This window comes from Podarcis raffonei, chromosome 9 (genome assembly GCF_027172205.1).
Source record: "Podarcis raffonei isolate rPodRaf1 chromosome 9, rPodRaf1.pri, whole genome shotgun sequence".
In the NCBI taxonomy this organism is placed as follows: domain Eukaryota; kingdom Metazoa; phylum Chordata; class Lepidosauria; order Squamata; family Lacertidae; genus Podarcis; species Podarcis raffonei.
In genome coordinates this window covers 24,917,128-24,940,702 of record NC_070610.1, presented here as the reverse complement: position 1 = coordinate 24,940,702, position 23,575 = coordinate 24,917,128, and the positions used below count along the sequence as shown (strand labels likewise).

The following is a 23,575-nucleotide window of genomic DNA, read 5'->3' as shown; positions in this document are numbered from 1 at the left end:
CGCCGGCCAATCGCAGCCCCAGGGCGGGCGTGGAGGGCAGAGCGCGCCGACCTCCCAAGCGCCTCTCGCTTCTTCCACATCCCCATCCTCCTCCTCCTCGCCGGTCCATTGTGACGCAACAATGGCGAGTTGTCCGGCGAGGGAGCTCCGCGCTAGCCCGCGTTCCTGGTATGGCGAAACTCCTTGCAGAAGTGATCTGAGCCTCGCCTCATTTCCATTACCCACTTACATCATTCGGAGGGGGGAAAGTTCTTCAAGGCTGAGGCATCCGAGCCTCTACCCAAAACCAGTTTCTCCAGAGTCATGGAGGATAAACCTTTCTCTTCAACCAGGCTGATTAACACACTCAAATGTGTTTGTGTCAGGGGGGCGGTTAATGGTTCGTTTTTGTTTTATTATGTACTTTGTATTCTCATTTTGTGTCTTTCTGTTGTGAATGGCCCCGGCAATCATTGGCCAAAGGGCAGTATACAAATTTAATAAATAATACTATTCTTGTTTACTAATCTGAATTACTTTCTCTTAATGTTCTAGCTCAAGAGCAATTGAGAAGATGCATCCACACCACAACCATACCGTTTGTATTCTGCTATTTTTCCAGGGAAAGAAGTGCTCACCATGAACACCTCCCTTGTTCTCTTAGAATGGCAGTGGCGCCCACCTGGGGGGAAAAGCCCTGACTATTACTCCGTGTGGGACGCGGGTGGCGCTGTGGGTTAAACCACAGAGCCTAGGACTTGCCGATCAGAAGGTTGGTGGTTTGAATCCCCACCACGGGGTGAGCTCCTGTTGCTCGGTCCCTGCTCCTGCCAACCTAGCAGTTTGAAAGCACGTCAAAGTGCAAGTAGATAATAAGGTAACACTTTGGCAGGAAGGTAAACGGTGTTTCCATGCACTGCTCTGGTTTGCCGGAAGCGGCTTAGTCATGCTGGCCACATGACCCTCGGCCAATAAAGTGAGATGAGCGCCGCAACCCCAGAGTCGGCCACAACTGGACCTAATGGTCAGGGGTCCCTTTACCTTTACCTTATTACTCCATAGTCAGGCCACTCCAACTACGCTTAAACACACACAGGCAGGTTTGTTCCGTGTGTAAATGTCATCAGTGTGGGAAGGACTGCTGAGGCTGCTGGAATCCTGCACCCTTTACCAAGGGAGTAAACTCAATTTAACTTAATAAAAATATACTGTTGTGTATACAGAGTTGCATAGTCAATTGAGGCTTTCCACTTGTGTTAGTAATCCAGTAGGCAAACACCACTTTAAGCTTCTCTGCCACCAGCAGGGATTAGTATCAATGCTGTCTTAAGTCTGCCTTCAGAAAGTGAAAAGGAGCCATGATCCCTGAGCATCCTTACTTTGTTCTGAGTACAAACAGGTGGTTAATTTGTGTTGGAAGCAATGAATCCATGCTGACTAAACAGGATTGTAAACAGATTGAGGAGAGGGAGCCTTGGCTTTTCACAACCCAAGAGATAAGCGTTATCACCTAAGAGCCAACTGTTCTCACAAATGCAGAAGGTCAGTAAAAAAAAAAGTCAGCAAACCTCTGTAAGTTGCATCTGTGGGCACCTTTAGTCTTTTAACATGTAGGATTTCCAGAGGAATAGCAATATTAATTTATTGTGGTGGGGGAGAGCCTTTTGGCACCTTAAAGGGCAACACATTCATTATGGTACAAACTACAGACTAATTAATCAGAAGCATGAAGTTATGAGAATATGATCACATGGTGGAGGCAAATTGTGATCAGGTCAGAATGAAGTGAAATACAGAAAGTGCATTAGGTGATGATTATACTATTAACTGTGGCCATTCACAAAAACCTGTTGTCAGTTGATAACTGACTTTAAGTAGGCCAGTTAACAGATGTAGCGCAAGACGCCCTTCAGTCCAAAAGCGATAGCACTGAAACTCTTGAGCAACAGTAATTTGTGGTTTCATGTTGCAGTCTTCGTTTAAAGTACCTATCTCAAAGGCTGAAATGTTTCTCTGCTGGTTTTGGATATTGCCATTTTGGATATCGGTTTGTGTTAATATTGTGTGTGTGTAGAGACAATGGTAGCATAAACTAGTTAACTGAAACTGTGTATTCCTTTTATATTTACTGATTCCTCTCCTTTTAATTTTCCCAGTAATAATTTAGACTATAAACTTGTTGAGGCAGAGATGTATCCTATTGCCCACTGTCAGGTGTCATACACGCTAATGGTACTTACATTATATTATTTATTATTATTAGTCTGGTACAGTGAGTTAACTTTACAATGTGCCTTTTTAACTACAGAGCAGACTTAAACTTCATTTGATTCACAAACCACCATGGGGGCCTCTGCCCAGAACCATATACAGTATAACTTTGTTTTATCTGTTATCAGTTAACAGCACAACCACATCCATGTCTGTTTAGAAGTACCATAAGTCCCGTGGAATTCAATAGAGTTAAGTCCCATGTATTGCTAACTGCTAAGTCGAGACCAAATTCAACAATGAAGGCTCAGCAAATAATGCATACTTCATACATATTGAGTATTATTGAAGAATATTCTGGGGTCCAGGAGCAAAAAAGGGCATATTATTAGGACTGTTGTTTATTTTGAACTATGCTGCCATTGGGGAGCAGAGTAGTACACGTCTGTGTCTTTCGTAATTCTAAAACTAGTTGATCATCTGTAATTGGTTTTGGGATTGTGGTCTTGTTTCTGGTTCTGGAGGTTTGTTTTGAAGGTTACTTACTTGGGCCTCAGTAACTCTTAAAATGGCTATTACAGTTCTGTGTAGTTGGCTGTTTTAAGCACAAACCCATAAGTGAAACAATTGACATAAAGGTAAAGGGACCCCTGAGCATTAGGTCCAGTCGTGACGGACTCTGGGGTTGCGGCGCTCATCCCGCTTTATTGGCTGAGGAAGCCGGCGTGCAGCTTCTGGGTCATGTGGCCAGCATGACTAAGCCGCTTCTGGTGAACCAGAGCAGCACATGGAAACGATTGACATATTTGCCTATAAATGTAGGAGAAATGTCCATCTCCTTACTAGGAAAATATGTAGCTCTATGATAACCAAGGCAGGCGGTGAATATGAAACAATCATTATTATAGTTCTAAGTTGTTGAATATAATGTTGAATATATGTTGAAGTGCATCCCACACCAGCTCAGAGTAGTTTTCCTGGTCCTGGCAGTGGAAAGCCTTAAAGAATATTCCCTTCTTCTCCTGCTATGCTACACAATGCTTGATGGCTACTAGCCCCTAACCCATTTAAAAACTATATAGTGGGAGTCATGCAATTGGAAGCATACCCTGCTACCCGAATACCCCCTCAAAGCATTAATAGCAGTGCTTTTTTCTGGGACATACACAGGTACGCATACCCCTAAACATTTTGTGAATCTAAATTTGGCCTCATTGAGGGGCAGTATTTCAATATGAGTAGGAAAATGAGAGAAGCACTGATTAATAGTACATAGGAAGATAACAAATGTAGAGCTCTATTCTCAGAACCAAATGTAGCAACAGGAGCACTAGTCAAACTAATGTTTCCAGGAACAACACAGTACTTTTAAAGTTTATATTTTGATAAGTGGAGTGAGAATTGCTTCATTAAATTTTTAAGTGGTTTGTAGATGTCATAATTTTTATGCAACTACTGATTTAGGCAAATAAAGATAATATGAGAGAGAACTCCTGGTTAAGAGGGTAGCATGAGTAGATAAATAATCTGCAATTTACTCAGAGAAACAACAGAAAGCTGCAGGTTTGCAGCATCTCTAGTAATTGACTGTAAGTAACTCAGCTTCTATGCATGGGTAGGTGTGTGTGAAATCCATATGATCTATGCTTCCTCTCCCTAAAGAAATTGACTGGGAATTAATACTACAGCCCTAATCCTGCTTTACCTGGGAGTAAGCACCATTGAATTCAACGGAACTTTCTCCTCCAGTAGATATAATTAGGATGGCACCGTTAGTAAATGTTGCATGAGTTGTGTTGCTTCCAAATGTCTTGTTAATCACTATGAATTTTATATTGTTTACCTCCGTCTATCCACCAGAAACTCACAACTTGTTTTTCTGGTTTAAGAATAGTTATGAAATAGCAAAAGTAATTTCCCCAAGCTTTAACAATCCAGACAAAGCCACCTTCAACTGTATAATTGTCTGCCAATTTGCTGCCTGATTCCGCAACACTTCCATTTCACAAGCCTTAAGCCAGAGTTACCAGGCTCCAATTCAAACTACTGGTTAAATGGAAGACAAAGCGACCAAGTCCTTCATCTGCCCCCTCTTGCACCTGCTGTAGTGAACAGGGCTCCAGGCATCATAGACAGCAAATAGGAAGGCAGCAGATGCATGGAAAAAGGCTATGTATGTGTTTTACAGTAAAGGTAAAGGGACCCCTGACCATTAGGTCCAGTCGTGGCTGACTGGGATTGTGGCGCTCATCTCGCTTTATTGGCCAAGGGAGCCAGTGTACAGCTTCCGGGTCATGTGGCCAGCATGACTAAGCCACTTCTGGCGAACCAGAGCAGCGCATGGAAACGCTGTTTACCTTCCTGCCGGAGCGGTACCTATTTATCTACTTGCAGTTTTTGGTGTGCTTTTGAACTGCTAGGTGGGCAGGAGCAGGGACCGAGCAATGGGAGCTCACCCCGTCGCGGGGATTCGAACCGCCAACCTTCTGATCAGCAAGTCCTAGGCTCTGGTTTAACCCACAGCGCCACCCGCGTCCCTTCTGTTTTTACAGTACAAGCCTGTAAATGTCTACTCACAAACAAGTCCCATTGCATCCTTAATTTCCACCTTGCATTCAAGTTCCAGTTGTGACAGAGGCAGAAAACATAGCCACGCATTTTGCTCCAAATCAATATTCTACACTCTGAAACAAGACATTGTTTCAGAGGCATAAATTGTGTAATTTTAAAAGCAAAGAGGTACAAACCTAGCAAAATCAATGGGCATAAGTGTGGCCTTTGTTCCAGAGTTCGTGTACATACTGAATGAGAATTAAGATGACCACTTGTAAAAGGGATCTGGGAGGGCCAAGCCATATGGAGGATTGCAGTTGCTGGTATTGGCTCACGACACTGGGTTACAGATGCAGTACATGAATATTCTTGTGTCTATAAACTGAGGCAGCTGTGTTGGCAAACCAATAAAACAGAATGCTTGATTTTAATGTGATTGTAACAAGGGAGGATTGTTTTCCTTCCCTCGCAGCAGCAGCAGCAGCAGCCCATTGTTCTGTCAAGTAGCTTTTTAAAAACGTAGGCACTTTTGCCTGTATTGACAGTTCCTTGTTCCAGATGCTGTCAGAGAGAGAAACATAAGATGCTATCGCATCTTGCTGGATGCTATAGCAAACCACTCCAGGGAGCCCCTAGCAGAGCAGGAAGTCAAAAGCCCTCTCCTGCTGTTGCTGCTGCTCAACTCAGCTGGAAGGAAGCCAAGAGCAAGCCAATTCAGCTTTAAGGTAAAAACTTGACATTTACTGTATTTCCCAGTACTTCAGGATGAATGTGTCATGCTGGCTACTAGCCTCAGGGAGGGAGAATACTTAGGAGGGTGGCTGAAATGGGTGGTTGCCTGGAGAGGCCCACCCCTCTCCCTGAGGTTTATTAGTTTAAAGGGGAGTTGAAGAGGTGGAACTGGGCCTGTGAATTCTAACCAGCATTGAGAGAGGTAAAGTAACATGTAGAATTTTGATGTCCGCTCAAAAATCTCTCCAGGAATTTTCTCAGCCAGAGCTGGAAGCCCTAATTGTGGTCAGCTTCATGGTGGAGGGGGGGAGCAAGATCTGGGTTCAGAAAGGAGGGAACTTCTAGACGGAACTTCTATAGGCTTCCTTCTGGCATTTGAAAGATTTGACTAACTCACAAGGAAGCATTAGATATTTTTCCCTTTTACAAATGGCAGTTCTGATATCCAACAAGAAAAAAATAACATCTATTCTGAACACATTAGCATAAACTATTCTATTTCTTCTTCCCCTCAGCTAAGGTTTTCAAGAGACCCAATGCTGAGCTCCGATTGACAAGGAAGCAAGTTTAGAAATGTCCCGTTTTCTGTCCCAATATGTGGTGGTTCTGTCCTCTGGCTCAGTATTTCTGGAACAGTGTCTGTCAAGAAAACAGTTTTCCTATTCCAAAAAAATTGTTCCTGTGCTCAGCCCTCTGGGTAAAAAGCTGGCCTCTAAGAAAATGTTTTTTTCCCTGGTAATTGGAGATGAACTCACGAGTGCCAGCACCTGCATTATCTAAAGTCTGCCATGGGCATATCCAGGATTTTTGTTGTGGGAGAACCCTTTTTAGGGGGGCGTAGAACCTCAGCTATGTGTTTTTACTGATTTTTTTAATGGGGGGGGCATCTGCCCCTCCCTGCCCCCCCCGGCTACGCCCATGAAGTCTCCTGCTCAATCCTTTGAGGCAAACAAATTGACGAAGTTCTGTGCTGAACTGCATGTTCGCCATGGTACAACTTCTGGCCTAGAAGTCGTCTGATTGGCAAGCTCAAGTCACCTCTGTGTGCTATTTAGGAAAAAACTATGCATAACCCGTTGTCTTTTGCCTCACATCTTTGTTACTGGCATCCGCAACACCTCTTTGGGGTCAGCTGCTCTGGTGGTTTGTGCAGTGGTACCTCAGGTTACAGATGCTTCAGGTTACAAACTTCAGGTTACAGACTCCACTAACCCAGAAATAGTACCTTGGGTTAAGAACTTTGCTTCAGGATGAGAACAGAAATTGTGCGGCAGCAGGAGGCCACATTAGCTAAAGTGGTACCTTAGGTTAAGAACAGTTTCAGGTTAAGAACAGACCTCCGGAATGAATTAAGTTTTTAACCCAAGGTACCACTGTATTAGGGTGTCTTAGCTCCCACTCTGAGATGCAGTACTCAGACCCTCCTCAATTGTTACCAAAGGTTTTGTCCTCCAAATCATTACACAGCCTAACATAGAACAGGTTACAAAGTTCAAACATTCAAAGCAGAGCTCTGCAGTACTTAACTAGGCCCCATACTAAGACAACACCTGGTGCACACCCTTTGCATCCTCTTTGGAAGAGGGAGGCAGGCACAGTCATTTGTGCAGTTCGTGTACTGAGTGATGGGATCTGACAACCTACCTGCAGGTAAGTTGGGACTATTTGTGCTGACGCACTTGGCAACCAGGGTAGAATCTGTCCGACCAGCTCATTATCCAATACAAGTCCAGATTGCAGGGGGTAGGACTAGATCAGGGTTCCCCAAACTTGGGTCTCCAGCTGTTTTTGGACTACAACCCCCATCATCCATAGCTAGCAGGACCAGTGGTCAGGGATGATGGGCACTGTAGTCCGAAGACAGCTGGAGATTTAAGTTTGGGAAACCCTGGACTAGATGGTCCTCGTGGTCCCTCCCAGCTCTATGGTTCTAGGATTCTATGCTTCCCTGGTTGCTAGGGAGATCACACTAATAGGGAGCAGGGCCTGGTTGAGGTAGCAATTCCTCCTCTGCTGGGACATTAGGTCTGGGAGGTCTTTTTCCATCCACTCAGCCACTCCCTACTGCAAAGCTCAGCGCTCCCAGATATTATCCAGCTGTTCTCCAGCATCCAGCACTCTCATCCCATTCCTCCTGCTCCATCCCCCCCCCTCTTTTGGAGTACTTTATATTGAAATGTATTTGTTGGGCTATACGAGATGAAAATCGATAAAAGAATATCTAAAAGGAGCGATGGTGTATTTTTGGTTGTACACATAGATATTTAATTCACAGTCAGGCGTAAGGAGTGTGTGGAATGAAGGCGTTTTCTACAATTACACCCCTTCAATACCTTTAGGAATTGTTCTAAGTCAAACGTCAAAACATTTAGGATCTGTCCAGGAGCACAGAACAATTTGGAGTTCTGCCTTCTCGCAAATGCCTAGAAGCTTCTGAATGGTGGCAGCCTTAATGAGATTTAGAGGAATTAGAAAAGACCTGACTAAGCGAGATGTAAGAAGAGATTAAAGATAGCTTTAAATAAAAATAAAAATCTGCTGCTGCTATCCTTCTCCAGTTCATACAAGATTACAAGCTTCATGATGTGTGCATGGCAGGTGGGGGAGCATTTAATTTTAATTTTTTTTGCAGAGATGTTGACTAGTCCTGGAAGTTTTATTTTCCTCTTGTCCTGGACGCCTCTGCCAAAGGCATGTGGATGTTATATTCAGAGTAACACAAACACTGACGCTCATAGCTCACACTCCTGTGAGGGGGTGCCACTGATCACCACATTTCCTCCCCCACTACTGCTGATACATGTGTTTGTGTATGCACGCATATGCTCTACCAGGTGCTGCTGCTGCTGTGGGAAAGAATGATGTGTTCAGTGAAATCACATGCGAATTGGAGACTCATTCATTACAGAGGCAATATGAGAGTAAACTACAGTGGTACCTCAGGTTAAGTACTTAATTCGTTCCGGAGGTCCGTACTTAACCTGAAACTGTTCTTAACCTGAAGCACCACTTTAGCTAATGGGGCCTCCTGCTGCTGCTGCTGCACCGCCGCACTGCACAATTTCTGTTCTCATCCTGAAGCAAAGTTCTTAACCTGAAGCACTATTTCTGGGTTAGCGGAGTCCGTAACCTGAAGCGTATGTAACCTGAAGCGTATGTAACCCGAGGTGCCACTGTACAAAGAATTGGCTTTTCAGAGGCTACTACTGTGACTCCATGTAGGAGTCCCATCCAAAGGGATAAGTACCCCAATCTTACATTGAGTCAGGTGCTTCAAAAGAAAGATGTACAGCAGTGGTTTTCAAGCAGAGTGCCATGGCACCCTGGGGTGCCTTGAATGATGGTCAGGGGTGCCGTGGGCAACACTGGCCTCTGTCCCTCTTCCCTTCCCTCCTCTGATGCCCTTTCATGTCTCTGCCTCCCAAAGGCTTGCACAGCCATTTGTTGCAGCAGCCCTGGCTACAAACTCCTCAGGTGAACGATGCCTCTGGGGCTGGCCAGGGGGTGCTGGCTGCCAGGAGCTGAGGTAGCATCAGAGTAAGCAAGCGGGCACGGGAGCCCAACCAGCCAGTCCACCAACCCTATAAAGTTTCTGAGTCCAGCTCTGTTCCAAGAGAACTCAAGAGTGATGATATCTTGTTTTAAAAAGCCAAATAACAATGATAGAAAAACATAATATAAAACAGCACTAACTTACAGATACCTTGGAGAATAAGTCTTTAGTTGCCGGTGGAAGCTAAACAAGGTATGGGCTGGCCTCTGTTTCCTGGATAGAGTGTCCCAAAGGGTGGTTGAACCCATGGGGTCAATCCATCATTCTCTGATGGATAATTTAGAAGGATTGGGTACCACATCACTTTCGCTGCGTGTGTGTGCCAGTATCCATACTCAGTAGAGGTACATCTCAACGCAGCTCCTTCCTTGGAAGCATCTTCAGGGTTGAAGGTACACGCAGTAGGCCATAAACACTCATGGATGCCTTAAAGATTCAGTCACGTGTAGGGATTTACTTGATGGACATACAGTGGTACGTCAGGTTACATACGCTTCAGGTTACATATGCTTCAGGTCCCCCCCCCCCGCTAACCCAGAAATAGTGCTTCAGGATAAGAACAGAAATTGGTCTCCAGTGGCGCAGTGGCAGCAGGAGGCCCCATTAGCTAAAGTGGTGCTTCAGGTTAAGAACAGTTTCAGGTTAAGTACAGACCTCCGGAACGAATTAAGTACTTAACCTGAGGTACCACTGTGATAGCATATTGGTAGCAAATATATACAGACATTCACCACTGCCATGGTCAAGGCAGGCTTAGAGCCTAACAAAGTCCAAGAGTCTCTCTGCTTCTCACACCACAAGACACAAGCAAGAGACTCACAACAAGTTCCAACAAGTTACACAGAACCATTGTTATCAGTACTTCCTGTCATACTGTGCATGTCCAAAGAACAGTTCCCACAGAAAATGTCCTTGCACAGACAAAAGAATCAGCCTTCTGCTTCTTTTTGAAACTTCGTCTCTGTTCTTCTCTGTTTCTGGAACAAATGATGAGAAAATATCCAATAGAACCAAGTGGGGAATGTCCTATTTTGTATCCCTACTGTTCTGTGCCCTTATTGACCATTATGGGGTGAAGCACAAATCGGAGCTGATATGATATCTAGAGTTGGATGATAGCTGTCACTTGAGACCGTCCTAAGAACCTTAGTCTTTCACAATGCCCATACGTAATATTCATTAATATTCCTAAGGTGATGCTAGGTTGTTATCATTTTCTTGATGGACGCTATGGTTTGTAGCCAGTGCTTATCCTGCTCAGAGTAGACCCAATGAAACTAAAGGACAATTAATGAAATGGTTATTAATTTCAGTGGGTCTGCTCTGAGTTGGAATAGCCCTGGTTAAAACCCACTGTGTCCCTGAAAATTGTATGGCATACAGAAAACTGCAGGTGGAGTTTTCTTTCCTACTCCTGATGGGGAAACACCTGAACGTGTTGAATTTCTGCCTGACACAGCTGCTAGACATACAGAGTGCCTGGGGGTGGGGTGGTGAGTGACAGCTATAAATAAAGGTGTTTATCGTTTTTTTCTAGCTCAAAATCTCAATCGACAATGGGGTCAAATATGTTTTACTAGGTGTTTGTGTTCTGCCCTTGGAATGTTGCTACTTACCGTATTTTTCCATGTATACGACTAGTGTTTTTTTTAACCAAAAAATTAGGTTTAAAATTGGGGCTCGTCTTATACACGGGTTGTGCTGAGGGGTGTTTTCTTAATTTGGAGTCCCCCAAAATAGGGGGCGTCTTATACATGGGGGCATCTTATACACGGAAAAATACGGTACATTGCATATTTTGAAAGTACGTACTGCACTTCAAAAGGGTAATTTGTTCCCAGCTTCATTTTGGATTTTCATTATGGCGATGGCTGCTAGAGTGAGGCGATTTAAGGGATTGCCTTCATTACACAGCACAGCAGATTACGTTTCCAAGGTGAGCACACGCAAGCGCTGTAATACCATCTTATTGCAATGGTATTGCTGGCATCCTCTTCACTAGAGTTACCGTAATTTATTCCCTCCTTCCCCTCCTCTTCGTTTTGTTCTAGATATACACTTTCCTTAGAAAGCGAAGAATTTCATTACCATTCAGGATTTACTGCAGCACATGGAATGAATAGAATGAGGTTGGTATGTGTTATTTACATTGCTCAGTTTTGTTTAAAAGTCACAAATGAAAGTGGTGGTGGGTTATTAGTAGATGTAAGTTTGCCTGGGAATGCTACATGGAATTCAAGGAGTGGGCAATATTGAAATGCCGTTTTGCTGAAGTTGGCAACTTCCTGGAAGGAACACGCGCAAACTATGCATTACAAAATAAGAAACAATGTGCGTTTATTTTGCAATATATCGTGCAAAAAAACCAAAACAAAAAGCCCTCTCTGAGGCTGTTGATCATTGTGAAGCAATTACTGTGTCTATACTGTGAGAAATTGCTGTTTTCTTTTCAAGATGCATAATGATTTGTTGTAGAGAAACCAGATCAGTGATCAAATTGGTTTGATCCAAGTAAACATAAACACAGTTTCCAACATGGGGCTTAATCCCCATTAAGGGTGTTACACCTAATTGCCTACATCCCCCTGATTTCAGGGGGTGAGGGAGAGTTAAGCATGTATTTCACTAAACTATAGAAATCAATAGGATTTATGTGTGCTTAGATTTGGCTGGATCATACGCATAAGTCCCTTTTCTTTCTATTTTCTGATTATTTTTCTGTTATTCACTCTAATAAAACCAGTCATGGTACAGCCTCACAAACACTTTTAAATCCCATTGGTTTTAAGGGGAGGGTGTTTGAAATCAATGAGACATGGTTTCTTTTCTCTGGATCATGCCTACGCAGATTGAAATCAAGCTTTGTTTTAATGTCTGAATTTCAATCTTGGATCCATTTTGCAGTCCTCTCCCAGATAATACCTTTCAGTTATGACCACAAAGACCAAAGAGGTGATCAAAACCCATCACTCACATTCAGATGTTCACAGCTTGCCTATCCAGGGCGAAAACGAAAGTACAAAAGGAGTGAAAAATGGTGAAAGCAGGTGAGTAGTGTGAACCAGTTGACCGGTTTTAAATTTTTTCATGGAGGATCTGCATGTGAATGACCTGCCTTCTTAAGTCCTTCGCTAATATTGCTATCACATTTTACTGTCGCAATTTAGTTAAATGTGTACTTACCTATAAGCAATGCAATCCAAAACATATTTAGCCACTAAGTCCCATTATGTTCAGTTAAATATACTTCCTAGTGTGTTTAGGATTGCAGCCTTTCTTACATAGGGCACAATCCAGCAATTGAAATTAGGAGGGCTTATAACGGTTTAACGTCAGCTGAACTTTGTTTTTTATTTGGCTAGGCCATGCCATGCCACCTTATATAGCGAACATCCTTTAATTGTGGCTGTATGATTGCTGAAAACGCTCTTTAGTTTTGTAACTCGTCTTGTTGACACAACAAAGAACTTGGGAAACTGCCTTATACAGAGTCAGTACATCCTCCTCAGATGTATACCCATTGGCAGAGGGGAAGCTGGTGGCGCTGTGGTCTAAACTATTGAGCCTCTTTGACTTGCTGATGAGAAGGTTGGCGGTTCGAATCACCGCGATGGGGTGAGCTCCTGTTGCTCGGTTCCTGCTCCTGCCAACCTACGTAGCAGTTCAAAACGTGCCAGTGCGAGTAGATAAACTGGTACCCCTGTGGCAGGAAGGTAAACGGCATTTCCGTGTGCTCTGGTTTCCGTCACAGTGTCCCGTTGCTCCAGAAGCAGTTTTGTCATGCTGGCCACATGACCCGGAAAGTTGTCTGTGGACAAACGCCGCCTCCCTCAGCCTGAAAGCGAGATGAGCACCACAACCCCACAGTCGTATTTGACTGGACTTAAACATTCAGGGGTCCTTTACCTTTTTTACCTTACTAGCAGAGGTTTTAGGGACATGGGTGGCGCTGTGGGTTAAACCACAGAGCCTAGGGCTTGCCGATCGGAAGGTCGGGGGTTTGAATCCCCGCGACGGGGTCAGCTCCCGTTGCTCAGTCCCTGCTCCTGCCAACCTAGCACATCAAAGTGCAAGTAGATAAATAGGTACCGCTCCGGTGGGAAGGTAAATGGCGTTTCCATGCGCTGCTCTGGTTCGCCAGAAGAGGCTTAGTCATGCTGGCCACATGACCCGGAAGCTGTACGTCGGCTCCCTTGGCCAATAAAGCCAGATGAGCGCCGCAACCCCAGAGTCAGCTACGACTAGACCTAATGGTCAGGGGTCCCTTTACCTTTACCTAGCAGAGGCTTTCCAGGATTCCAGGCCAAGGTCTCCCCCAGGTTTATTTGGGGGCTGAACCTGCTTGTTTGTTTGCTTACTTATTTTATTTATATCCTACCCCAAGGAGCTCAAGGTGGCAGTACATAGGTTTCATTCCCCCCCCATTTCACTTTTAATTTGTATACCGCCTTTCTGTATTACTATGCATAACACAGTTTACAGCAATAAAATATGCAACACACACCTTATAATATCCAATACAAAAAGTCATAATACAACATATTATGGAACGACTTAATGGAATGACTTAAATCAAGTAAAGAAACAATTTATGAGAATATAGCAGTACACAATAAATTTAACTCTCCAAACATCAGCAAATAACAATTGAGCAGAAATTCACTCTTAGCAATGACAATAAATAATTACTAAACTATGATCGATAAAAATAACTGCAAGTCACAATGTATAAATTACCTCAGTACATACAAAACCCTGTAAAAGGGTCAGATTGAGAAACGAAGACACACCATTTATAAAGCTATTTTTTTAAATCCCTAAACTCCTCCCCATTTTATCCCCACAACAAGCTTGTGAGGTAGGTTAGGCTGAGAGGCAGTGACTGGCCCAATGTCACTCAGTGAGCTTTATGGCAGAGTGGGGATTTGAACCCTGGCTTTCCAGGTCTTAGTCCAATGCTCTAACCACTACACCACACTGCGACCTACTGCATGCAATCAGGTGTTCTGTTACTGAGCTAAGTCCCTAACGCAATCCAACACTGAGAAGGATTGCCTAGAAGCACCCTGTTGCAAATGGCGTGCCGAGATATCATAAATGGGTTGTTGCCGTCAGGCTTTTTGTAATTGGATTTCCTCCAGAAATGGAAAGTTTGGGTTAAACTGGGAGGGGGGGATATGTGCTGACATTTAGATAGCCGCATTGTGTGAATGCTGCAAAAAAACTTCCATGCACGAGGAGCACTGACCCCACCATAAACATCTCCCTACATCCAATTATGTAGATTGAAAATTCCTTTGAAAACAATACCGTTTCCATCCCATCAAAGTAAATGGCAAATTTTGGTTGATTTTAATGGATTTGGATAGACCTGCAAAGCGTATAGCTTTTCATAAACAAATGACCTTCGCTTTTTCGCATAGCTATGTAGATGAAAGGTGTTTTTAATTTTTATTCCAGTGCAGAGCACTAGTTGTTAAAAACAGCTGAGACCTTGCTGCCATCTGCAGGATGGCTGGATAAATGCTGCCGACTGCTGCTTTATAGAGTACAGTATAATTTGCCATAGGTTGAAACAGACCTTTGGGAGAACCATATACATTAATTCGTTCCACGAATTTTTTCGTCTAGCGAATTTTTCATCTTGCGAAGCACGAAATCCCATAGGAATGCATTGAAAATCAATTAATGCGTTCCTATGGTCAAAAAAAGTCCAAACAAAGCCAAATTTGGTACAATAAGAGTTTATTAAGTGCTCTTTAAAGTCACACATACTGTAAAGAGCATTTTGAAATTCAAACCCAGAAATTTTTTAAAAAAACAGCAGAGTGGCCCAATGGTCACAGAAAATCATAAAAATGCAGGGGGGAAAAACACAAGCTGCCAGATTCTTGCAAACCCCTCCCCAACTGTTCCCCCAGCCACCCAGCACACAGAAATTCAAATCCAGAATTTTTTAAAAAAAACAGCAGAGTGCCCCAATGGTCACAGAAAATCATAAAAATGCAGGAAAAAAACACACAAGCTTCCAGATTCTTGCAAACCCCTCCCCAACACCAAGTCCTTGAATTCCAAACACCCCAACCCAAAATCCAAAACCCCCCAAAAAAGTTTTAAAAGCTTAACTTACCAAATGGCTGCAAAAGAAGTTTTGGAAAAGCTTCAAAAATCACCAAAGTCTTTAAAAACCTCAAAAAAGGCTACTATGTACACTGCGTTCTATGAGTTGCTCCTTGAAGTCAAGTCGCAACTGTATTAACGGTGTTAAGAAAAAGGAAACAAACTTGCAAGACGTTTTTGTCTTGCGAAGCAAGCCCATAGGGAAATTCGTCTTGCGAAGCAGCTCATAAAACGGAAAACCCTTTCGTCTAGCGAGTTTTCCGTCTTGCGAGGCATTCGTCTTGCGGGGCACCACTGTACATGACACCTGCCTACAGAAGGAGCAAATCATTCTTGAGGAAGGAATAGCATTTGTATTTACAGGGTTCTGCCTTGCCCATTTGCTTCAGCCATTATTGCTGGTTACTATAGTGGAACTCATCAGAGTTTAACAAGAAATGTCTTTACTATTGAATTATGGTGTTAGAGGAGACTCTTGAGAGTCCCATGGACTGCAAGAAGATCAAACCTATCCATTCTGAAGGAAATCAGCCCTGAGTGCTCACTGGAAGGACAGATCCTGAAGCTGAGGCTCCAATACTTTGGCCACCTCATGAGAAGAGAAGACTCCCTGGAAAAGACCCTGATGTTGGGAAAGATTTGAGGGCACAAGGAAAAGGGGATGACAGAGGACGAGATGGTTGGACAGTGTTCTCGAAGCTACCAGCATGAGTTTGACCAAACTGCGGGAGGCAGTGGAAGACAGGAGTGCCTGGCGTGCTCTGGTCCAGGGGGTCACGAAGAGTCGGACACGACTAAACGACTAAACAACAACAACAAAAAATAGTGGAACTCATCAGAGTTTAACAAGAAATGTCTTTACTAGGCCAAGAGAATGCCAAGTGAAACATCTGGGGACAGATCTAGGGAATGGCTTTTTTTTTTTTTTTAATGTGGGGAAATTGGCCATCGTTGAGTATAAACTGAAACCTGCATGGCAACTAGGCGAGCCTGATAGTTTTGTTGTTTCTACCTACACTCCACCTATCCAAAATATAAATGTTACTTTTTAATATGATTGCAGCAGCAAATCTCCTATATGCCAACAACATACCTATTTCCCCTCCCCCCGTTACAATAATAGTGGCAAATATCAGTTTTTAAAATGTATTCCACAATTGATTGTAAAGGTATTTCTTTGGTACAAAGAAATGGGGGGAAAGGTAAGAGAATTAAATATACACTGCGATATGTAATAAGACTTTTCTGAAGGGATGGTTCTACTTTTATTGTAAAAGTCATATAATTTCCATCAATCTTTCAGCAAATCTGATGGCGAAAAGGAAAAAGAAAAGGACACAGTGGCCAAGGAAAATAAGGACCGCCAAGAGAGACAGAAAGATAAAGCTGAGAAGAAAAATAAGGAAGAGGAGTAAGTGTTTTTCAGGGCTGAAAATACGTTATAATTTTCACTTGGCTGGGCCTCACAGTGCACTAGTGACACTACTATATAGCACGGGTAGCCAATAGGGTGCCCTCCAGATGTTGTGGACTGCAACTCCCATCATCCATGACTGTTGGTCATACTGGTTGGAACTGATGAGACTTGTAGTTCACAACATCTGGAAGGAAATGTGTCAGCTCCTCTTGCTACCCAGGAACATGTGGGCTAGGCCGATGGCATGCTTATGGGCTACCATAGGAAGTTACCATACTATTTTTCACTTGACCCTGTTGCCTCTTCAGCTTCCAGCACCTCCTCCTCCCAGTCTGCTCCCTCTTCTCCTTCTGACAATGCATCGTTGTCCCACCACCAGTCCCCTGGCTCTGCGCCTTCTTTCTCTGGGGGTTCACCAGCTGGTTCCCCCTCACCATTCCTCTGCTTCCAGCCAGCCCAAGACATTTGCCCACTAAAGAATCTGGCCGTTGGTCTGAAAAAGATTTGCCACCCCTGATTTGGAGAAAGCATGATGATCCATCCAAAGTGAAGTACTTTTTAATAGTTTAGTTATGCCTGTCTGCTCAGAAGTAAGTCCAGTTAGGTTTGATGGCATTTACTCTCAGAGAAGTGTGTACTAGACTGCAGCACATGTTTCAGTAAACTCCTTAAAATCAATAGGAAAATGCTGCTGGCTTTCTTTTATTATGGCTGTTAGGTACCACTTGCTTCTTAATATATTAATTTCCTTCTGCTTGCTGTTTAGGGAGAAGAAAGAGGTATTTGTTATTGATCCCTCGGGAAACTTGTATTACAACTGGCTGTTTTGCATCACTCTGCCTGTCATGTACAATTGGATAATGATCATTGCTAGGTACTTTAAAACGACACAGCGCTGCAGTGTATTGATCTATATTAGGTATTTTGCTTTATCTTAAACGGAGAAATGAAAGGAAGCAAGACCCTTTCAACAGTAAAACAATTCTGCAGTGTCTAAAGGGGGAAGCCATTAGATGGTTCAGCAGCTAACTAATGTGCTTGGCTAATCTGAGCTGTGAACAAGGAAGTCCTCAGCTCAAAAGGTTACATCCAACTTGAAACTTAGGCAGGCCACAATAAACATCGGTGCCATTTCTCCCCTCACTTATTGCAGTGTGGAGAAAGCAGTGCTTACTTGTCTGTAATGATTGCAGATATAATGTAAGCAAAGAGCTTTGGACATTCGGAAAATGTATACAAATGTTGATGATTTGCTGAACCATATTGTGATAAATTTAGATGCAGAGCTTCTCTGTGTAATGAGTGTTGCCCTAAATTTGATTTAGCCTCAGCTGCATGCGGGATGACAGAATTTTGATTTGAGCCAGGTGGACAGTGAAAAGATGATGCATTTGCTCTGCTATCCATTCCATCAGCATATCATAATTTGGTTATTTTAAACCTAAGCACTGATGAGCAAGCAGATCAAGATACAAAGAATATGCTTCAACTAGTTCTCACAGATACTTTGACCTGTGTTGGGAGACATTTATATTACTTTAACCAATGTTGGGATTCATTTGATTTTTAAACCTGGATTATCTTTTTGGCTGCATTTTGCCATTTCCCCTAGAATCTCAGACCACAAATGAGCAAAACATCATAAACTTTGGGAAAGTGTTCTTTTGCATTGGCATGGTATGGGTTTGTAGTGGAATATATACAAACACTTAACACCGGACAAGAGTGAAGTAAAAAGGTCACTCATTGTGTACAAATCATGGGAAATATAAACTGACAGTCTTCCCTCAGTCCCATTGAATTGTCTAATACTGATGGAAGTAGATTTCTATAGATCACCCGAATGCCCTTTGTTCTTTTGTGTATGACAGAGGTATTGAAACTGTGGCCCTCCAGATGTTGTTGGACAACAGTTTCCATCATCCCTGATGCTGGGCCATGCTGGCTGGGGCTTTTTGAAAGTTGCAATTCAACAACATTGGGGTGGGGGGTGGCACAGGTTGGTTATCCCTAGTTTATCCCTTTAAAGCCCTATATGGCCTAGGAACCTCGTACCTATGGAAACGCCTCTCCTGGTATGTCCCACAGAGGAACTTTCGGTCTTCAAACAAAAACATCTTGGAGGTCCCAGGCCACAGAGAGGTTAGGCTGGCCTCAACCAGAGCCAGGGCTTTTTTGGCTGTGGCTCCGATCTGGTGGAACGCTCTGTCACAAGAGACTAGGGCCCTGCGGGACTTGACATCTTTCCTCAGGGCCTGCAAGACAGAGCTGTTCCACCAGGCCTTTGGCCAGGGCACAGCCTGACTCCCTCCTTTGGCAATCCTTACAGAACGCTAGCCCAATGGTTGCCATTAATCTGATTTGAATTAATTTTATAATGAAATGATTTTAGAATGTTTTATCATTTTACTGTTGTTAGCCGCTCTGAGCCCAGCTTTGGCTGGGGAGGGCGGGATATAAATAAAATTTTATTATTATTATTATTATTATCATCATTATCAAGGCCTGCATTGCCAAAATACTTACTTTTAAATTCTAAATTTTGAAATTCTGTTTCCTTTCTTACTCAGAGCCTGCTTTGATGAACTTCAAAGCAACCATCTAGAGGTGTGGTTCATTTTTGACTATATATCAGACATTCTCTATGTTGCTGACATGTTTGTACGTACAAGAACAGGTAAGGGTATCCTCTGCTGAATCATATGGTCAGTAATTTTTTTGTTATACTACCTTGTTAAAATGAATAGCAAAGACAAGGTAACCTAGTAAGCTTTCTTTAGGGAGGATTGTGCAAGACATTGAAAGTTTCTATGTGGAAAACGGCCCATCTTAAAAAGTCACCTATTTCACCACCAGAACTGATGTATCATATTCTGATAGTAACACCCCACATTGCCGTATCCAGCCAGCTCAAGGCTGTCTCTTTATATAGTTCTAGATACAGGTAGGTAGCTGTGTTGGTCTGCCATAGTTGAAACAAAATAAAAAAATTCCTTCCAGTAGCACCTTAGAGACCAACTAAGTTTGTTCTTGGTATGAGCTTTCGTGTGCATACACACTTCTTCAGATACACTGAAACAGAAGTCACCAGACCCTTTATATAGCGTTTATTGGAAGAATGATATTTTGGTTGCTCTCATTAATAAGTGACAATGCATATTAAGGCAGGATCGGAATACCACCTTATTTATTTTAGAAAATGTATAGTCTGCTTTTAAGGCTTAAGTGATTAAAATGACTGTGTGGGCAAACATAGTTTAAACCACCAAAGGCGAAATGCAACCATCAAATAAAATCAACCAGCCCTAGTAAATTCTTAACAGCTTAGAATGCAGCAGATCCCCAGCTTAGCCAGCTGATTCCTGGCTCAGCCAGTGTTTGGTCGCCAACATTAGCTCAGCTGAAGATAGGCTAGTATAACTTGCACATCCTGACTCACCTGGCTGAACCAAAGCTTGCTGAGCTGAGGCTGGATTAAGTTCAAAAACAGGAAATTCCAGGGGTGTGGGACGGGGAGCACCGGCTGGGAGTAGGATTTAGATTGGCCCCTAAGCCTGTTCAGCCCAGTCATGGATGTGGCAACCCAATGTAAAATACTATTTTAGAAGCTCGTTTCCCCTCTGCCAGGCTCAAGCACAGCAGCAGCCACCCCACAGCTGAATGAGGCTTGGATTTGGTAGGATTCCATCAGATACTGGTGAATTTGGGTTGCAGAGTTATACTTGATTGCACAATAACCCCGCTTTCCCAAAAACACTGGTTTTCTTGTGATTAGGGAAGTGATGGAGCAAACATGCACTGGAAAGTGTGGGATGACACATGCTTTGATGGGCAGGATGAACTCTCAATAAACGGGTAATCAAGCAGTGCCCACAATTTTGTGATCTGCATGTCATGGAAAAACTGTGAGGTTTTCCAAACCCAATGAGTTTCTTCTGCCATCTGCAGAAGTGAGGAGAGGAGGGGTAGAGCACTTGAACTTGTTACTACTTCCTGTTCCAACTAACCGTAGGGTTGGACCAGGAGCATTCCATTTGAACCAACTCCTTTCTTCTGTTTGACCGTCCTCAGGATGTTTGTAAAGATAAACGAAAGGGGCACTAAGTTTGCCATCTCATCTCCTAAGCAATGATTCTGTACACCTTGATACAGTGGTAAAGGTAAAGGGACCCCTGACCATTAGGTCCAGTTGTGGCCGACTCTGGGGTTGCGGCGCTCATCTCGCTTTATTGGTCAAGGGAGCCGGCGTACAGCTTCCGGTTCATGTGGCCAGCATGACTAAGCCGCTTCTGGCGAACCAGAGCAGCGCACGGAAACACCGTTTACCTTCCCGCCGGAGCGGTACCTATTTATCTACTTGCACTTTGACGTGCTTTTGAACTGCTAGGTTGGCAGGAGCAGGGACTGAGCAACAGGAGCTCACTCCGTCGTGGGGATTCGAACCGCCGACCTTCTGATCGGCAAGTCCTAGGCTCTGGTTTAACCCACAGCGCCACCCGCGTCCCATTGATACAGTGGTACCTCGGGTTAAGAACTTAAAACATTCTGGAGGTCCGTTCTTAACCTGAAACTGTTCTTAACCTGAGGCACCACTTTAGCTAATGGGGCCTCCCACTGCTGCCGCACCGCCGCCATGCGATTTCTGTTCTCATCCTGAAGCAAAGTTCTTAACCCGAGATACTATTTCTGGGTTAGTGGAGTCTGTGAGCTGAAGCATCTGTAAGCTGAAGCATCTGTAACCCAAGATACCACTGTAGTATTGGTGACAGGAAAAACAGAATAGTTCAGAATTTTCACCCAGTTATGGTTCCATTGCAGTTCACAGTATTATGAAAAAATTGGGGGGGGGGATGAATACTGGTGTCCGTTTACCAAATTCTGTCATTTACCTGCTTCTAGATTCTTGATTTGGTGTGGAACTGGAAATACTGTATGATAAAATTCTCAGCACTTGGCAGGATAATACAGTTAACTGGTTTACCAAGGAGTTACTAAATTATCATATATTTTTGCCCTTTGCCATGTCAGTAAAAATAAAACAAAATTGTATCACAAAGTTATTTCTGCATTTTATTTTAGGTTACCTGGAACAAGGTTTGTTGGTGAAAGAAGAACTTAAACTTAAGAAAAAATATAAGGGAATGGTACAATTTAAATTAGATGTACTTTCCATCATTCCAACTGATCTACTTTACTTCAGGTTAGGCTTGAACTACCCAGAAATACGAATAAACAGATTACTTAGAATATCACGTATGTTTGAATTCTTCCAGCAAACAGAAACAAGAACAAGTTACCCAAATATATTCAGAATTTCAAATCTTGTCATGTATATTATAATAATTATCCACTGGAATGCATGTATATATTTTTCAATCTCCAAAGCCATAGGCTTTGGAACAGACACATGGGTCTATCCCAATATTAGCCATCCTGAATTTGGCCGGCTGGCTAGAAAGTATCTTTACAGCCTTTACTGGTCCACACTGACCTTGACAACTATTGGTGAAACACCACCTCCGGTGAAAGATGCTGAGTATTTATTTGTCGTTGTTGACTTCTTAGTTGGTATATTAATTTTTGCTACCATTGTTGGTAATATTGGTTCTATGATCTCCAACATGAATGCTGCCAGGGAAGAATTTCAAACAAGGATTGATGCTATAAAACAGTACATGCAGTTTCGGGATGTGAGCAAAGACTTAGAAAACAGAGTTATCAAGTGGTTTGATTATTTGTGGACAAATAAGAAGGCAGTAGATGAAAGAAAAGTCTTGAAGTATCTCCCAGATAAATTACGAGCAGAAATTGCCATCAATGTTCATCTGGAAACTTTAAAGAAAGTCCAGATTTTTGCAGACTGTGAAGCTGGGTTACTGGTTGAGCTAGTCTTAAAACTACAGCCTCAGGTGTACAGTCCTGGAGATTATATCTGTCGGAAAGGTGACATTGGGCGAGAAATGTACATCATCAAAGAAGGGAAACTTGCTGTGGTTGCTGATGATGGAGTTACTCAATATGTGGTCCTAAGTGATGGCAGCTACTTTGGGGAGATTAGCATTCTTAACATTAAAGGTAGCAAAGCTGGAAATCGGAGAACAGCTAACATTAGAAGCATTGGTTATTCAGATTTGTTCTGTCTGTCTAAAGACGACCTAATGGAGGCTTTAACAGAATACCCAGATGCAAAGGCCTTGTTGGAAGAGAAGGGAAAGCAAGTCCTTATGAAAGATGGACTGCTGGATTTAGATGTTGCAAACGCAGGAAGAGATCCTGAAGATATCGAGGAAAAGGTCAACCAAATAGAAGTAATGCTTGACTGTTTACAAACAAGGTTTGCCAGACTTTTGGCTGAATATGGTGCTGCACAGCAAAAATTGAAAATAAGGCTAACACAAGTTGAGAGCATCATCAAAGCACCTATGGATTTTGATTTATCAAATTTAGAAGAAACTGAAGAATGAAAAGAATAGAAATGTAGATATTGTAAGCACTGCCGAATCTGTAATAAAGAGTCTAATAAAAGACAAAATAAGAAGGCTTCATTGAACATGGAATCTGTTAATCTTGGCTGATTTTCTTTTTAAGCCAAGCATGAAGAGTATTTTCAATAATTTACATTTTATCTGTTATGTGACTTCAGAAAATATCACTTAATCTAGATGATAAATATGCTAAAATCCCAATGGATCAAATTTTAGGTTAATTTGAACAGGAATCATTTTGTACAGTTGTATTGCATGATTACATTTTATATTGTGCTCTGTACAATGCACCTAGTATCAAGATAGTTGGCTGGACTCCTCAGCAGTCATTTTGATTTACAGATGATAAGTTTGCTGCACTTTTCACTCAGAACAAAGTCACCGCTGACAGAACGTCTTTGTTTTGTAGCAACAGCCCAGAAAATTAGCAGTAATTATAAACAGTCAGTTACAAGTTATCGGGAGAATGTGATGCGATAAAATTCCACACTGTTTAATAAAATATTTAATTAAATCCTTGTGAAA

General features: G+C 42.8%; 1 protein-coding gene across 8 annotated transcripts; it reads left to right on the top strand.

The window, feature by feature from the left end:
• The first annotated feature begins 47 nt into the window (after positions 1-47).
• CNGA1 (cyclic nucleotide gated channel subunit alpha 1) lies at positions 48-23,122 on the top strand. Of its 8 annotated transcripts, XM_053404148.1 has the most exons (10): positions 48-168; positions 535-577; positions 5,302-5,468; positions 5,991-6,172; positions 11,080-11,157; positions 11,933-12,075; positions 16,452-16,559; positions 17,332-17,484; positions 19,136-19,242; positions 21,645-23,122. In XM_053404148.1, exons 6-10 carry the CDS (start codon positions 11,960-11,962, stop codon positions 23,027-23,029), a joined length of 1,869 nt encoding a protein of 622 aa, XP_053260123.1. In that variant the 5' UTR covers positions 48-168; positions 535-577; positions 5,302-5,468; positions 5,991-6,172; positions 11,080-11,157; positions 11,933-11,959; the 3' UTR covers positions 23,030-23,122. The 8 variants fall into 8 exon arrangements, with proteins under 8 accessions (XP_053260123.1, XP_053260125.1, XP_053260122.1 ...); XM_053404150.1 differs by lacking the exons at positions 535-577; positions 5,302-5,468; positions 5,991-6,172; XM_053404147.1 differs by lacking the exons at positions 48-168; positions 535-577; positions 5,991-6,172 and having other exon boundaries at positions 4,606-5,468.
• The last annotated feature ends 453 nt before the right edge of the window (positions 23,123-23,575 follow it).